Source organism: Calidris pugnax, unplaced genomic scaffold (assembly GCF_001431845.1).
Source record: "Calidris pugnax isolate Ruff unplaced genomic scaffold, ASM143184v1 scaffold32, whole genome shotgun sequence".
Classification (NCBI taxonomy): Eukaryota; Metazoa; Chordata; class Aves; order Charadriiformes; family Scolopacidae; genus Calidris; species Calidris pugnax.
Window position 1 is genome coordinate 5,558,798 of NW_015090783.1, and position 17,950 is coordinate 5,576,747.

General features: G+C 38.3%; 1 protein-coding gene across 15 annotated transcripts in view; it reads left to right on the forward strand.

Annotated features, from left to right (window-relative positions):
* Nucleotides 1-17,950, forward strand: part of LOC106901151 (E1A-binding protein p400-like) — a 49,740-nt gene that overhangs the window by 13,318 nt on the left and 18,472 nt on the right. For 9 of the 15 annotated variants that reach the window (XR_001414272.1, XR_001414274.1, XR_001414273.1 and 6 more), the window contains 20 exons: nt 667-807; nt 911-989; nt 1,272-1,324; nt 2,435-2,492; nt 3,170-3,259; nt 5,117-5,224; nt 5,975-6,168; nt 6,478-6,655; nt 7,327-7,463; nt 7,847-8,016; nt 8,488-8,662; nt 9,118-9,254; nt 9,848-10,034; nt 11,004-11,170; nt 11,994-12,148; nt 12,677-12,913; nt 13,996-14,160; nt 14,725-14,892; nt 16,612-16,703; nt 17,570-17,868. Coding sequence is in view for 11 of the 15 variants with exons in the window: in XM_014963522.1 (XP_014819008.1) it covers nt 667-807; nt 911-989; nt 1,272-1,324; nt 2,435-2,492; nt 3,170-3,259; nt 5,117-5,224; nt 5,975-6,168; nt 6,478-6,655; nt 7,327-7,463; nt 7,847-8,016; nt 8,488-8,662; nt 9,118-9,254; nt 9,848-10,034; nt 11,004-11,170; nt 11,994-12,148; nt 12,677-12,913; nt 13,996-14,160; nt 14,725-14,892; nt 16,612-16,703; nt 17,570-17,868 (2,990 nt within the window). In the remaining 4 variants the exon portion in view is untranslated. The remainder of the gene's footprint in view (nt 1-666; nt 808-910; nt 990-1,271; nt 1,325-2,434; nt 2,493-3,169; nt 3,260-5,116; nt 5,225-5,974; nt 6,169-6,477; nt 6,656-7,326; nt 7,464-7,846; nt 8,017-8,487; nt 8,663-9,117; nt 9,255-9,847; nt 10,035-11,003; nt 11,171-11,993; nt 12,149-12,676; nt 12,914-13,995; nt 14,161-14,724; nt 14,893-16,611; nt 16,704-17,569; nt 17,869-17,950) is intronic. The other 6 variants (XM_014963565.1, XM_014963573.1, XM_014963609.1 and 3 more) reach the window with 3 other exon arrangements.

Here is a 17,950-nt window from a genome sequence, read left to right on the forward strand (position 1 = left end):
AACTCTCTTTCTTATAAGCAAATTACTGAAATAGGTGTATCATTTTGTAAAACAAAGATCTGAATTTTGAATATAATTTAAATTTGGATTTGAAGCACTTACTCTGTGGCCAATGGTAGGTTTTTAAGAATAGGAGGAACAGGAGGGGCAAATATGAAATGATCCTTCCTCTGGCAGTATGCTTCAAACTTCTGGAAGTCAATGTTTTAGGGACCTCCTGAGCTAAAGGTTGCAATTACCTCAGTCTTTAACAGCCATTGACTGATCTTTCACTTATGTATGTATGCTCTTTCTAAACTCGTTTTTCCTTTGGTCTCTGACATTTTGTGGTGTGATTTCTATGACTTCATATGTGCCGTCTTAAAAAAAGGTTTCTTTTGTGTGTTTGCTGCTAATTTCAGTGATTTTTTTTTTCTAATTTTTTTTGTGTTGAGAGAGAGTAGTTTCCTACTTGATTGCTTAGTTATAGTTCTTGTATTTTCTTTTTTCCTTCGAGTTTCATGTGTGTTGTGTTCCTGGCACGGTAAGACTTAGAAATACTGGAGGTAAGTGCTACGAGTGTAAAGCTGTGGTCAACATCTGGCTGCTGATAACCACTATAATCTTAAGAAACGCAGTGAGGTGTATTTTGAAGTATCTAATTCAGTATCTCTCATGGTATTTTAGATGGTAAGAACTGTGGCTCGTTACCATGAAGAAAAGAAACTTAATGAAGAGCGAGCTAAAAGGGAAGAACAAAACAAACTCAGGCGAATTGCTGCATCAATTGCTAGAGAAATAGAATACTTCTGGTCTAACATTGAACAGGTAAGATACTGATAAGTACTTGTGCAAGTCATACTCTTTTTTTCATCTTCAGTAATTTATTTGTAAAATTTAAGTGCTTTATTAGACTTGATTTACATTTTAGGTTGTTGAAATAAAACTGCAAATTGAATTTCAAGAGAAAAGAAAAAAAGCTTTGAATTTAAAGAGAATTTCAAGGAAAGGTAATTGTATTTCATTTCATAAGAAATCCAGTATAAATTCTGATGCTATTGTCTTACGTAATTTCACTCAGTGGGGCTTAATCTTGTTGGTGATAGAGTTGTGAGATGCTAATAATAGGCTGTGAATGGAATTGAACTGTCAGTTACGGGCTTTTTTTTATGGGTTTGTACTAGGTGTTGTTCATATTTCTTGTGGTTTATGTTGAATACATTTAAAAGTTCACATAAGAAACATAGAATTGCTAAGCAACTAATGCATACATCAAGTATATAATTTTCCAGGTAGGGATACAAAACCCTCAGAAGACCTTTTGTTGGAAAAAGAAAGTGAAATGGTAAGTCTTTCTGTCTCTTAAAAAAACCCACCAAATTAGTTTAAATATGACCACCTGCATGAAAAAGTTTTGATAAAAGTGAAATGTTTTCCTTAAATACAATGATGATGATAAACAGATTCCTGTGCACTTACGGACAATAGAACGTATTGTCATAAGCACAAACACTATTTTTTCTGGTTCTGAGCCACAACTTTTAACGGGGAGGTGGATGGTGGTTGATACATGCCTTTTAAAGGAAGAATTCTTACTTAATGGCTTTGAATCAGGCATTCTAAGATTGCAGGACCAAAAAAATGTACAAATTAATTGCCATACTTCGTTTTGGGCAGGAGTTTCATCTGCTGTAACCTGGGGTAAACTTTGTGGGGCATGAAAACGGGTTTTCAACTGTTCAACTGTGATTTATGTGCTGGGAAATGTAGGTTTATGTTACAGAATGGATCAGACTGAATGAAACTGACGTATCTTTTGCCATAGACAAAATGTCTGCTGGGGTGCCTTGGCTACATCTGTGCAATTGGAAAAAAGCGGGCAAGGGATTGTTCTGAGGCCCTGAGCCATCTGGCATAGCACAGCTGATGCCCACTTGCTGCAGTGCTCCCCTTTCACCAAGCAGACTGCCTGCATCTGAATTTCCTGCTAGGAACAAGCTTTAGGATGTGTTAACAGCCAGACTGTAGCCTCACACTGGTTGGGGGTGTTAATTTGCACAGGCTAAACCATCCTATGGAGTATGCTGGCCAGCTGAGAGTGAACAATTGTAGGCCTTTTTTATTGACTAGTGAAAATTTAGTCCTTGATTCTAACCTGGGTAGAAGTTTTGTGCCTCAGTAATGTTTTTAAGGGAAAGAGTGTACTATGGCTCCGTGCCACAGCTGGACCTGAGTAATTTGAACAAACACTTGAAATGGCTGATTGTATGCTACTTTTGATACAGAAGCAGAGTGTCTGGTTTTGCATGACCAGGAAAGTGTTAATAGGTGTTAAGTGTCTATTAGCAAATGCTGCTGTGATTGCAAGGCACTTGTTGCTTTCTTTAAAAAGCAAAAAAAAACCTCCTTAACTTTGTTTTCTATGATTTTACATATTTTAATTATTTGATGCTAGGGTTCTTCATCATGTGGAAGGAAAAGAAAAGCAAGCACATCTTTGACTGATGAGGAAGGTAAGTCACTTTTCAAAATTGTGCTATATATTTCAAAATGTGTTGTATATTAAAACCTCGAAGCCACAGGTTTTCAGTCTGATACTGCATGGATGCAGTGCTTTTCACAAACCAAACACCAACCCTCTTCCTTTTATTAGAGACATTAGATAGCCAATTAGGTAGTAAATTTCCCTTAAAAGAGTCTCAGTGAAAATTTGAAAATAAAATTTTCACCTGAAAACACGCAGCCACCATTGTTGCTAAATTTTAATTCTTTCTGTTCTCATTCATTCGTTTCTCAAACCTTGCTAGTGGTCTTAAATTTCTTTTGAGAATTTTAGACTGAATAACCCACCTACTTTAGCTCCTTTTTGTGACGACATCTGTGTCATGTTCTCGACAAAGAAAATCCCCTGCTTAAAGCTACACAATAACCTTTCTCTGGTGACCATTGTCAACCAACACTTAAGAGTTCAAGACTGCCTTTTGTCCTGAGACAGAAGTGCTCCTCTCCTCTTCACTTATAAGTTCTATGTATAGTTGCTCTCAGATTTTCTCATTTTTCATATATGTCTCATTCTTTTTGAATCCTGCTAATTTATAATTTTCTATTGTAGTACGCAGGCATATTACTACAAACTCCCTGAATTATGGTGTAATTTGAATGCCAAGGTTAGCATTTGTTTTTATTTTAGTTGAAGATGAAGAAGAAACAATTGAAGAACAAGAAGCTAAAGAAGGAAACATAAACCATCAAACTGAATTGTCTAATCTGGCCAAAGAAGGTAGGCGTGTACCTTAGTTCCTCTCTGTGGTGGGCTCTGAAACAACAAGCAGTGGGTATTGTAGTTGTAAGTAGGGTTATAAATGAGAAGTTGAATGTGTTTTGATGTTCAGTCATATGCAATCTGCATTTATTTTTTTTCTGTTTAGAAAGTTGCAGCATTTAGTTTATGGGATGATGATGGACATCTGTACTTTATTAAGTCGTCCCTATACTTAACTAGTTATCACACAGGATAGCTTGAGAAAAAGTATTTCTATACTGAAGCACTGTGTTTCTTTAAAACTTCACACCAAAAGAATCATAGAACAGTTTGGGTTGGCAGGGACCTTAAAGATCATCGAGTTCCAACCCCCCTGCCCTGGGCAGGGACACGTAACACCAGACCAGGTTGCTCAAAGCCCCGTCCAGCCTGGCCTTGAACCCCTCCAGGGATGGAGCAGCCACAACTTCTCTGGGCAACCTGGGCCAGTGTCTCACCATCCTCAGAGTGAAAAATGTCTTCCTGATACCTGATCTAAATCTCCCCCTTTCCAGTTTGAAGCCATTACCCCTCGTCCTGTCCCTACACTGCCTGATAAAAGTTCCTCTCCATCTTTCCTGCGGCCCCTTTAGGGACTGGCAGGGGCTACAAGGTCTCTCTGGAGCTTTCTCTTCTCCAGGCTGAACAACCCCAGCTCTTTCAGCCTGCTCTCATAGCAGAGGTGCCCCAGTACTGTGGTCATCTTCATGGCCTCATCTGGACTTGCTTCACAGCAGAGGTGTCCCAGTGCTCTGGTCATCTTCATGGCCTCATCTGGACTTGCTCCAACAGGTCTATGTCCTCCTTATGTTGGTAGCCCCAGAGTTGGATGCAGTACTCCAGGTGGGATGTCCCCAGAGCAGAGGGGCAGAATCCCCTCCCTGGCCCTGCTTGCCACACTGCTGGGGTTGCAGCCCAGGATACTTTCAACCTAGGTTCTAGGAACGCATGGTAAATACTTAAGACCAGAAGTGTATTAGATTGCACATTTTATCATCAATAAATAATGTAGTCTAGAGTGTCTCAGAAGGGTTTTGTGACCCACCTGATAAGTCTGAAAGGGCCCAGAGTTGCTGATCTTGGGGGGTATAAATACTTGAAGATAAGGGGCTTTTAGAGACAATGCTCTGGCCAGTAGCTCTCTTTCATTAGCAACGTAACAATAACTGCTCTGCTGAAATTGATGTATGCAAAGCATCCCATAGGGTTCACTTCACTTATGATGGTAAAAACCTTGCTGGTTTTTAGAGGCAAGTTTCACATTAAGCTATACTCTCCTGGCAATTAATATGTAGTTTCCAAATCCGTTTGTTTGGTCTGTTTGGCAGCTTAGTGGCTGCAGCCAGCTGGCCAGTTGGAGGGATTATAACTCTTGGCCAGTCAGCCATGTTCCTAATGAGGATGTTTCCTGATTGACTGGCCACATTCCCACTTCAACAGCTCAGACCAGGGATTGGGAAGATACTGTTTAGTGGGGTTGAGGTACAGGTCAGTTTTGAAACTTTGAAGTCTTGAATTGTCTTTCAGCCTCTCAGCTGGATTTGATGCCCCTACCTCCCCAGCCAGTGGTTTACTGTCAGTTTGGATGGTGGGTTTGTAATATAGTACAAAACAAGCTGGGTGAGCAAACAGCTTGGTGTGATGCCAAGTGTTCTCTGTAATCGAGGTCATTAAGTAAATATTACCATCATCCACCTAATAAATACTTCTTTAATTAACTTCTGATTAGAGAACTGGCTTTGTATAATTGTGAAGAATGTAATGAGATTAAAAACAATGGTATTGATTGTTAAAAGTTTTCATATTTTTAAACTTACATCCTTTAATAACCTTCAGCTGAATTGCCTCTGGAGGATTTACTAAAGATGTATGAAGGTGCCTTTGCAGAAAATTTTCACTGGCCCCAACCGAAGCCTGACAGTGAAGAGGATAGCAGTGAGGAAGGTAAATTACTTCCTGTTTAGAAGAATTTGTGCTGACTTACAAGGTGAAATAAATAGATTGGCTCTTCAGGTCTCCGTTAAATGACATTTTATAATAGGGAGAACAAATATTGAGCGAGTCACATTTGAAATGTTTTTTATTTTTTAAGTGAAGAAGAATGTTATGTACAAGAATGAACGGAAAGTACAGTGGCTTTCTTGCTAAACATTTGGAATGATCATTAGAAAAATTAGCTTTATTCCTGTTATTACTAAATATTTTTGGGTAATGATCTGTGAAGAATTTCTTCCTTTTTTTTTAATTTCTCAACTCATGGAAAGAAGGCAGTGTTTGCCTGTATTAAAGTCAAGATATGTCAGATTCTCGGGAACAATAGCGAGCCATAGAACAGCCTCTCTAGACCGAATTAAACAGCACACTTCATAACTAGCTATTATTACACAGTTGCCATCTGTTCTGTATTGAAGTGATAATAGAGTTACATATTTGAGGACAGGTTTTAGGTACCCTGGAAGTCATGGAAAACTAATGGTCATGTTAGCCTAGCTGGTGCGAGCATCCAGAACATGTACATGATCCTGCACTTAGGCTATTTTCATTTTAGCTTGACTAGCTTGAAAATCATACAATTGTTTTTAAAAGTTAACTGCCTTCTTTTAGACCCTGTCTGACTTCTAGCCATCTCAGTTCCTTTGTGTAACTGATACTTAAGTTTGTTTTAAATGTGGATGTGATTTTTCTCTCTCATAGAAGTGGAAGACCATATCTCTGATAGGGAGAGTCCTCAGAAAGAAGTTGTCCTCATAGACTCCCTTCTTAGCATTGACCAGTACAAGAGTATAGACAGATCAAGTCCTCCAAAGAAGCATATGCGAGACATATCAGAAGTGGCTGCTGCAGCAGAAATGCTGTTACCTAAAGGCAGCTCTAGGATAACAACAGCGGTAAGACTCCCTATTTTCTGCTACTCTGTGTGCTATCTTTTACATAAAGGATGGGATTTTTTTTCATTATTTCAAAGATTTTGGCAACAAATTACAATAAATATTTTCTAATTATTGAACTGTACCTATTTTCTGCTACTCTGTGTGCTGTCTTTTACATAAAGGATGGGGTTTTTTCATGATTTCAAAGATTTTGGCAACAAATTACAATAAATATTCTCTAATTATTGAACTATAGAATGGTTATGCTTTATGACATGCTCCCTGAATTTAACTCAGAAAAAAAGTATCAAATCATGTACATCACAGGTAAAATACAATACTCCATCGCTACTGTATGGGCCCCTCAGAGAATATCAGAAGATTGGGCTTGATTGGCTGGCAAAGCTCTACAGGAAGAATCTCAATGGTATTCTGGCAGACGAGGCTGGGCTTGGAAAAACAGTACAAATTATCGCCTTTTTTGCCCACTTGGCTTGTAATGAAGGTAAGTTCACTTTAGACAGGTACTGGGCCAGCTTATCTTTGTGAATTGTAGTCCAGAGTCACTTTTTTTTTTTTTTCTGAACCATATCAGACTTTAGTTAATGCACAGAGTGAGATTATGCCAGAAAAACTTTCTTAGATTGTGTGACATAGCGGTTTCTTGTTATCAAGTACACCATTTGATCAATATGCTGTTACCTTCTAGGTGATAACATTCTTCTGTAGCCTAGTTTACTAGTTTTTTGCTAGTATAAAAAGCCTCACAAAATGTTTAACGGCCAGACGGCAACAGATAGACTTGTCCATCCAACTATTCATATTACTCCTCGAATTTAACTGTCTCGTGTATCATCTTGAATATTGCTAATGTGGTGTTGTATTGAGGTTGGTTTAAGAATATAAGTAAGGCAAAGCTTGTTGTGGAGGTAGTATCTCTTATTCAAGCAGTCAATGTAGTTGAGGGAAAAATAGATATAAGGTGCACAAGGGGATACTTGAGGTCTGAAAAATAATAAAGAATAGATTAGTCATTAAAATATCTCTGTTATCATTAAAATGAGATCCAATAACAAATTTAGAGCACTACACTTAAAGAATCAGGGGAGAATATAAGCCATGTGAATTGTCAGGAATCTCTTTCTACTGTTAATTGCTATGTTTCCCCTTCTGTAGGTAATTGGGGCCCTCACCTTGTTGTTGTACGGAGCTGTAACATACTGAAATGGGAGCTGGAATTGAAGCGCTGGTGCCCAGGGTTGAAAATACTTCTCTACTTTGGCAGCCAGAGGGAACTTAGGGCAAAAAGAAAGGTACTGTGTTTTACAACTCTCACGCTGTTGTATTAGGCATTTAGATGACAAGACTCTTCCTTTAACCTGCAATTATCTAAATGTTCCTGACATCCTGGTGGGGTATGAGAAGTTTTTAACGCTATGAGTTGGTTTACAAAGACATTCACACCTAACAGTTCTAGATTTTCAAAGGCATTTTTGGAACTCCCTTGGTATTGAGCAATACATGCAAAACTTAACCTGCTTTCTGAACTGACTGTAATTTAAAGACCAAGACTGTCTTTTAGAATGTTTTGAGTCATAGCATCTTTCTCTTCTTAGTGAAGAAATATCTGCTTGTTAAGGTACTTCAAAGTTCTGCCTTAGCTTTTCTGTCTCATCCTCTCTTTCATTTTTTGTAGGAATGGACAGAACCCAACAGCTTCAATGTGTGCATCACTTCCTACAAACAGCTGTTCAAAGGCCACACAGCATTTATGAAAATGCGATGGAAATACTTGATAGTAGATGAGATGCAACAAATAAAGAACATGACTGAGAAACACTGGGAGGCACTTTTCAGTCTCCGCAGGTACAGAGCAGAGAATGGTTTTCCTGCTAACAGTGACCTTTTCTATCTTCATGTGACACAGTCCTCTTCTTAACAGAAAACTGATAAAAACCTCTTGATTTGGTCTGTCCAAATTCCTGTGCAGCATGCACCTACAGAGGTGCCTTGAGTTAAAACAATCGGGATTCAGAGAAGTGCTCAGCAGCTTTTGTTGCCGCTGTCATAACGCTGTAGTTCTTCTTTGGTGATACTCTGTGCTCCCCAACAGGTCCCTTTGTATGTTCCGATACTCTGCAGTGAGGAAGCTCATTTGGTGTTATCATCAAGATTAAAAAGATAATTTATCCTAGATTTAATTTTATTAGCACCGATTATTTCTTCTGTATATCTGACAAACCTAAAGCTACAGTGTTTGACTATTGGTGTCCTTTTCATAATGATACTAGTTAAATGCTGCATTGGTTAAAAATAATCTTCTTTTATTATTCACAGCCAGCATCGTTTGCTTCTGATAGACACTCCACTGCATAACACATTGATGGAGCTGTGGACCATGGTACATTTTCTGATCCCGGGAATTTCCAGACCTTATCTCGATTTTCCAGTAAAAGCAGCTAATGAGGAGAACCAGGATTATTGCCATAAACTGGTCATCAGGTTACACAGAGTACGTTGTCAATTTTTTCTCATCTGTTTTACTACAGTAGTTAAAGTGTTGGGGGGGAGGGAAGAAAAGGAAGAAATTAAAAGATGAGCGTAGTTAAACTGTTGGGGGGAGGAGGGAAGAAAAGGAAGAAATTAAAAGATGAGGTTCAGCTCAAAATTTCTGGCCTTCCTTAGTGCTTTGTTCAGTTCAGACAGGAAGTGCTGCTGAAAGCATGGGTTTCTGCTGCCAGAATAGTATGGAAATTTATTTTTAAAAATAAGACAAGGCTCAGATTTTGAAGCATAACATGCAAAAGTTAAAGAACAAATTAATGCCTATACAACTGTGCATATCAATGTGATTGTATATGGCATGAGGTTTATCACATCAGATGTGTTAGGTGTGAATTTAACTTGTTGTAAAGCAGCATCTTTGAAGTGAGAAATTTTTTTCCCCTCAATTGTGAAATGTTTCAGATGATTCAACCATTTATTTTGCGAAGATCAAAGAGAGATGTTGAGAAGCAGCTAACAAAGAAATACGAACATGTGCTAAAGTGTCGTCTTTCTAGTAGACAAAAAGCTATGTATGAAGATGTCATATTACAACCAGGGTAAGGACCTAAAACAGTACACAAAAAAGGCTGTCGTTTTGTTTTTTGTCATTTTAGTGTTTTTTCTGAAGTTTTCCCTTATGACCAGTGAATAGAATATGATTACATTGTAAACTAAAAGTACAGGCAAGTAATGCTATGGGCCCCGTGAAAAACAGGCATTTACTTCTGGAACGTAAAAATCAGGTTGTAATGGTTGTTGCTATTTTTGTTTTAAGATTTGTCTGTAATGAGTGGTTCTTTACTTCTTAAAGCCCACAATGTTTCTCCTTCCCACCCATGTATCATTGCTGTGATAGCAAGTGGTTATTGACAGTTGCAGGGATGAAACAGAAACAAAGCAGGTAGAGGACAGGGAGCTGGTTAGATCATATTTGACTGTAAAGGAGCACTGGTCATCAAGTTTCACATTTCGAAATTTACATTTGGTACAGGCAATTTAAAATACCCTAGAAAGACCCAGGTGAAATCTAAGCCTGTTTTAAGACCTTTGCATAGCATACTGCATTGCATGTTCTCACCTTGCTGATTTAGGGACATCTCCATAAAAGCTGTACTTTAATGAATGTATTTCTTTATAAATTATTTGGTAGAACCCAAGAAGCCCTCAAAAGTGGACACTTCATTAGTGTCCTGCATGTCCTGATGCAGCTGCAACGGATCTGTAATCACCCTGATCTGATAAACCCCCGGCTGTCAAGTACCTCTTACGTATCAGAAACCCTGGAATACAGAACCGCCTCTCTGGTACTGAGTGCCCTAGAAAGGGATATTTGGAAGGTGAGCAGAAAAATAAACTTTTTTTTTTTCCTCTCTTGGTGCCCCTGTAGAATTTCAGTGCTTTGTATTGTTTTCTTATACATCATAAGTCTTCTTGAAATTTATAAATAGAAGGAATTCACTATTCCATAACTGTGCCTGCTAAGTGCATGCTTGCTGCATCTTTTTCGTAATAGTAGTTTGATCTTTTCAAGTGGTTTGTAATCAGTAATTTTTCATGAACTACTTGCTCAAAGAGAAATTAGCTTTGCTTTCATCATAGTCATGTTTGCAGGAATTTTCTGAAAACACTCTGGGTGGCACGGTGCTTACTTACGGCATTCTGTAATTTTCTTTCTGCTTTCAGTAGCTAAAGGAGAGCAAGACTTACTCTTTCTCACATAAGAATAAACACTGATTCACTGACTAAATTAGTACACTTCTGTCAATCCATTTGAAGTACCACTATTTCTGTTATCATTAAAGAAGTGATCCTCCTCTTTGAGAGAATCAAAGGAAATAATTAGAGAGAAGTATGAGCAGTGGAGCAGATGAGATGGTCTTTTTGGGTGATCTTATTTCCAGCCTTCATATTTTTCTACTCCTAAATCATATGCGTGCCCTTATAGTTTGGCATTTGAGCTCAATAGTTAACAAACACCTTCTAAGAGTTCTGCTTAGTTCTTTGGAAAGTATGGTATATGATTATGTGGTATATTGTTAAATGTGACTTGCTCTGATTTCCGTAACTGGCTAGTGATTTCAATTCTTTTTCTACTGATACTGATGCTTAAAATAGGACTGTCAGCCTAAGATATATTTCCAAGGTTTTAGACAGTTTTGGCCAATAATTAATAGTTTACTTTTTAAATTTACAGCATTTATTTCAAGTTAAAAAGTAAAATATAGAAGAATTCAGCATAGAACATAGAGAGGACTTAACTGTTCTGGTCGTCACATAAAATAAACCTTATTTTACATTGTCCTTAGGAATCAGACCTGTCTCTTTTCGATCTCATTGGAATGGAAAACAAAATGACTCACTATGAAGCACAAATGTTGCCAAAACAAAAGGTTACTAGAAAGCTGATTGAAGAAATCTACAGCTCCCCTCCAGCACCAGCTAGGCCTAACCCAGTGAAGCTCAAACCAAGCAGGTATGTGCAGCTGCCCTCCTTTGGAGTTGCAGGAGAAAAATGTAGTTCTGTTGCTGCGTTTGCAGAGTTCTCTCTGTGTCTCTAGTAATGTGATTCACACAAAACCTCAGAGTTGACTTTGCATTTTATTATTCTGTTGTTTTCTTGTTTACCCTTGAAAAATAGGGATTCTATTTTAATAGTTTTTTGAGGCACACAATTCCATTTGAAGTTTGTTAGGGGTTTCTGATAGTTTTTATTTCACCAGTAGATTAATTTTATTCTTGGAATCCTTGTTTATGGCAAGGGAGTGTTGTTTTGTAAAATCAGCGTGGAAACAATTGTTCAAAACTAAGCTGGACTTACAGCTTTACCTGTGCTTGCGGTGTTTATAAGAGACATCAAGTTTTATAGCAGTAAATTTTCGGGAGTATTTTTTTCCTGGTGAAGCAGGCATCTCAAACTAATGTGGAATTGTTTTTCTGATGCAAAGGATCTGCCTGATGGCCTGCTGGCATGTTGATGTCTCGCTGGAAATGATAGGAAAGTCCCATTCTTTTTCCAGCTATCGGGCTAGACTTTTTAAGCTGTTTGCTGAAATTCTGATGCATCCTGCATTAAATTGGATGCCTGTGGTGGAAATTTTCTTCCTTTTCGGACTTAGCAAAACTATTTTATACAATGTCCATGTGTGAAGTTTCCTGAAGTTATGAGTCTTGCCAGCTTCAGCCACCTGCGAGAAAGAGACTAGCATGTGATGTGACTTTCCTCGGGTGATAGAGTTTATTTTTAAAGCTCAAACCGTGATCTTCCTATAGACTTGGACTTTTCGTATTTTTTTCAGGTTGTTTCAACCTGTTCAGTACGGTCAGAAACCTGAGGGCAGGACCGTAGTTTTCCCAAGCACTCAAGTTCAACGCACGGTGACCACAGCGACGGTAACGCAACAGGGACAGGTCCGAGGAAGATCACCCATTGCTACGGTGTCCTCAAATCAAGGTAAGAGGGTCAGCACTAGGTTGGTCACCGGAACCTCTGCATTGATGATACAAGTTAGTCTGTTCATAGAACTCCTTTTCCCCTCTAGCTTAATGGTCTAGAATACTAATAGCTTAAAAATACCAACAGACTAATTGCCAGTAAATTGCCCCCACTAGTTTCTATGGTATGATCTGCCAGTATAATGCAAAACTAAGCTTTGTGTAACCTAACTGTTAGCGTGTGGAGTAAATATGGCACAGTTGGTATTTAAACCCTGATCACATGTAATGTTCTATCAAAGATGGGAATTTACAGTGCTTTTGTGTATTTATTTAACCTTTAAACAATGCTTTCCAAATATATAATGTTGTAAAAATAGGGTGGAGTAAAAAGGCGTGGATAGAAATCCCAGTCTGTAAGGTCAAGCCGTTCCTGTAGCCGTTTTAATATCCTGTCGGAAGGTTTCTTTTTAATGCAGGTTGTTTAAAAGAGCGGAGTTAAAAAAAACCTCTAACAGCTTGCACAAACAACCCTTATTGATTGCAGCCGCAGCAGCACAGTTTCAGACAACTCAGGCTTCCACCAGTGCTCCGAGACACCAGCCCGCAGCGACCTTCAGCACAGCAACTAGCGCAGCCCTCCCTGTGAAACCGCGGGGCCAGACCTCTGCACCAGCCTCGCAGCTGGGCCAGGCCCAGCCTCAGCCCCCCTCGCACACCGTCCAACAGAGTGTGCTGCCCCAGAGGCTGGTTCTCACCTCCCAGGCCCAGGCACGGTTGCCTAGTAAGTGGCCTCCCCTTTCCAGGTTTCTCCCACCTTTTGTACTACAACGAGGTTAAGTTACTAGGCACCCTAAGAAATGTGTACAGAATCGTTGGTTTTTTGTCACTCTTCTGATTAGCCTTGCTCAGTGCGTTGCTTATGACCAAGGAAAATCAAAAATTGGATAAGAAACAATAGAATTGCTGTGGACATACATTAGCGGTGTCAACTTAATCTCCTGTTTCTGCATGTTTCTTCTGCTGGCAAGACTTCCTTCAGACCAAACGTTTTAGCTCTTTCCTAATTATTCCTTTCATATTAAACACTAATCCATCTGCTAAAGGCCTCTCTCGCAGAGAGGAATGTGGCAACTGTTTAGGCAGAGAAAAGCGATGAGGCTTTGCTTTTAAGGTTGTATGTGCACTGCCTATTAGCATGTGTATAGAGTACTGAGCACTGATGTATTAATTTTTTCTCTGAGGTAATGCACTGCCTTTACAAAAGCTAAATTTTCACGCCAATGTTTTCTCAGTATCACAAAACTTAATGCTTAAATGCCTCTAACCTTTCTGCATTTAAATCACAAAAAGCTTGGTCCTTGTCGCGTTAAAGCTTTTTGGTTCGTCTAAGTGCAGATTGCTTAATATAAATCATGTTTCATCAGCAAATTTCAGGCCATTTCAAATGTGTATTTACCGTGCCATATGTGTGAGTGAATATTTTTGTCTCTTCCTTAAACCTTCCTTCGTGCTCTTGAAAAGGCAGTGAAAATCACTTTAATGTCTCTACTCGTTCTGTTACAAAGTGTCACATGAGTTTTCAGGTAGCTCTTAACTTTTTTGCTAATGAGAGTGATAACTTCTAAAATGTTGATGTTCTTACCTTTTAAACAATCAGCTTTTTTCCAGTTTGTCCAATAAATCTAGAAAGCAATACCTGCTTAACTTTTATATGACACTTTTGATGCACTAAGTATAATTATGCATGGAAGGCGCTTCAGCACCAGTTTACTAACCAAAACTTAGACTTGTGAATATTGAACAATCTACCTCCCACTTTGGTGTCTTTTTTTTCTTTTTAATGCCTGTTTCCCTCCTTAACAGGTGGTGAGGTAGTAAAAATAGCCCAGCTGGCTTCTATAGCAGGAGCACAAGGCAGAATCGCTCAGCCAGAGACCCCTGTAACACTGCAGTTCCAAGGGAACAAGTTCACTTTATCACATAGTCAACTTCGCCAGCTCACTGCAGGGCAGCCCTTGCAGTTACAAGGTACTTACTTCAAAACAGGGAGTTTTCCATTATTTATTTAGGATGCTCATGTTTTGATATGGGCAGCACATTCCTTGTCGCTAAATGTTAAGATTTTTCTATCCTCTCTGCTTGTACTGTTCTGCTCTTCCTGTTTTCTGTGTGAGATAGGGATAACAAGGTAGCTCTGTTTTGAAAAATAAATGCCTATCAAATGAAAGACAAGGTTATTTTCTTTTTTTTCTTTTCTATGTTTTTCAATATTTTATTCTTGAATTTGTTCCAACATGTATGCAGTACAGCTAGAGTAAGGTGAGGTGTTATTTCAGATAAAGGCCCTGATGAGCCCCTACAATACCCCTACAATGTGAAACTCCTCTTTAACTATAAAGATTTAGGTGTTTCCCTCCTATCCAATATTATGGAACTTTAAATCAGATTGGTGTCATGAGCTTGTCTGGGAAAATGTAACGTAGGTTAAACCAGTAACGGTCAGTTTGTAAGAATAGCATCTTTTGCTAGAGAACGCTATTGATTCTTCTCTACTCTATCCAGCCTAATATTTTTTAAAATCCTCCATTGCAGGAAGTGTTCTTCAGATTGTTTCGGCACCGGGTCAGCAGTATTTGAGACCTCAGGGTCCGGTTGTCATGCAGACGGTTTCCCAAGCAGGAACAGTTCAGAACGCTCTCAACGCTTTAGGAAACCAGCATCAAGCAGGTGTCCCAACTTCCACAGCGGTGACACAGCAAGGTGGGTTTCCCAGCCTGAAGAAATTTCTCCATTTAAACATTCAGTGACTAAAATCACATTGAGATACAACTCCAAGTGGTTATAGATGGTAATTCTGTAAGTTGAGTTCAGAAGCAGGTAAACTTACAAAGCAAATCCTTCTGATTTGTGCATGATGTGTACTGGAGTTTCAGAAAAATTTTTAGTGCTAACTTCGGAGAGCTTGCAACTGTATTAAATACATAGAATTTTTCTTACCAATTATGTCTTAGGTCAGATTTTTGTGGCAAGAAGTGAGTTTTAAATACTTCATTAATTTTTTTCAAAGAAAGATCAGGGTGATTATTTTTTGTACTGACAGAGAATGTCCAGCAGTTAGAAAAATTTTTAGTATAAACTTTGGAGAGCTTGAAACTATATTAAATACGCAGAATTTTTCTTACCAGTTATGTCTTACGTCAGATTTTTGTGGCAAGAAGCGAGTTTGAAATACTTTTTAAATTTTTTTCAAAGAAAGATCAGGATGATTATTTTTTTGTACTGACAGAGAATGTCCAGCAGTTCTCTCCATTTTTCCATACTGATTTTGCTTTTATCTAATTTCCTTTGCTTTTCTGTCTGATCAAGCTACTGTTTTCCCTTTCCTTCTGCAAATACTGCTTAGGTGTTTGGTTCCGTGCTGCAGATGTCATCAGTTCCTTGCTTAAAAACACATTCAAGATGTTGATCAAAAACAATAGAGAAATTGCTGTTCAGGATGCATTTCCAACAAACCAGCAGATTGTTTAATGATGATAAATGCAATTCTAGGAGTTCATTCCCTGGAAATGGCCATCTGCTGTAATTTTCTTGAAACATAAGCCATTCCCTCAAAGCAGAGTATTTACTGCTCCTTTTTGAGGTATTAATGTGCCCTTGAAGTTTGTATTTTGACTTTCTGAAGAGTAAGCATCTCATCATAAAATGGGAGAGGATGCTTCAACAGCCTCCCAAGTGCTGGGAGGTAAAGGATTTCTGTCATGGTTTGGAAGATCTGTGGCTCGAACGTTTCACCCTCCAGCTCTGATAATGTTAGAGGTGCTCCTAATACAGACACAGTTCAGAATGAAAATTAATGTAAGATTTCTACAGAACCTCACACATCTTACTACTCTCATAATGGTAAAAAAGAGCACTGTTACAAGCAGTAATAACTAAAGTACTATTTCCAATTGAGAAAAGAAAATGTTACTATTTTTGCTCTTCATCTTTGGAGGAAGATGTAAAGCATATTGAAAATACTTACTTTGACTTTTTGAATTTTGGATAAAATGCCAAATTCCATTGCATTGGGTGATTGGAAACTATAATTGCTGGGCTCATGTGGAGCTGTGTAGTAAAATTAGATTTATACTGGCCTTATCTGTATCAGCTTGTTTGTAATAAAAATGTGGAAAGGCAAAGCTGAAAGCTCTGCATATTCCTTGGATCTATTATTCTTAAAGTAAGGGCTGGCACCTGCTTGTTAACTTAAATGCAGTTTCACAGTGAGTAGTGGAGGGTTGTGCTGCTTTTCTGGTACAAATAGTCAGGTATCTGATGTGTATCTAAGTACAAATTTGCAATACCCAGTGGATATTTAGAGTGAAAATTTGTCTGCAATTATGATCTGTTACAGTTACGAAATGTTTCCTTATTGAAAATAATAAACGAACCCAATCTTCAGAAGAATAAATATATAAACACAAGGTTTATCCTCAGTTTGTATTCCAGGTAGAACTGCAGTTACTAATTTGTCATCTGGTGAGATGGGAGCAGCGTTAAAACCAGCACCTACGCATGGACAATCGCAGGTACTTAATTTTTATTTTCTTATGGAAACACAACTTTCAGCATTGATAGCAAGTCCATATAATTTAAGTCCATATAAGTCCATATAATAGTTGGAAGCTATAATTTACAAGCCTGGAATTAATTAGGTACTTTGATGATTACAGAATATTTTAAAACCCCCAACTTTAGTGGTTGTTTCAGGTTGACAGATCTGGTGCTTCTTCATCTATAATCCATAGTTTAAAACAAGTTCTGGTGTATAAAGCAGCTGAAAGGTTTTTTTTGTGCAGTGATAGCACACAGATTCTTATAACTATGTAGTATTGAATAAATAAAGGAATCATACTTTTTTTGTGCTGTGATAGCAGACAGGTTCTTATAATTATGTAGTATTGAATAAATAAAGGAATCATAAGATTTTCTACATATTTTGAACACAAAAGCAATTGGGCAAACTTTTATAGATTTCTAATCTTAACAAGATTTTAGAAAAGATACTCAAGCAACCTACAAAGCGTAGGGAAACATCAAGTATATTGTAAACTGCATGAACCTGCACCTTATTGAAATGTCCCAAGTATAAATTATTAATTTTGTTTTATTTCCAAAACTATGAAAACGTATTTTAGAAAAAGCAAGTAGATACTAAGCTAAGATAGAATTGACTCTTTAATATGAGTTGAATTAAGCTGTAGTCTTCAAACTTTATCCAGAATTTATTTACACCTTTTGTGATTGGTCTAAGTAGTTGTTACAATCTGGGATGCTGGTGGTGTAAAGCACACAATACTCTGATCCCCATAGCTTCATTCTAAAGAAATCCAAATTCCTAAGTGACTCTGATGAGCAACAAATGTTTTCTTTTTTTCAACTTTTCTTGGCAAAGGAAACATACGAAGAAAAGAACCGGCTTTTGAAGGAGCGCCTGGACAGAATATTTTCTGGCAATGAGCGCCGTTGTTCCCGGGCCCCAGTGTATGGCAGGGACTTGCTGAGTGTGTGTTCTCTGGCTGGGGGGAACAAGCCCTCCCAGCTGCCTTCCAGTGGGGATAGCAGCTGGAGGTGGGCTGGCTTCGTGAACTGTTGCCTTTCTTCAAGTGCCTCCGGAGGCCCAAGTAACCCATTGCAAGAAATGATCCTGACTTTGGCTCAGCAACAAGAATCCCTAAAGGATGTTGTTAACAGGTAATGTGTAACTCTGCCTTGTAAGTCTTTACCACATTTAGTTATTTCTTAAACATTCCCTTTCAAAAAAGCTTTAAAACCT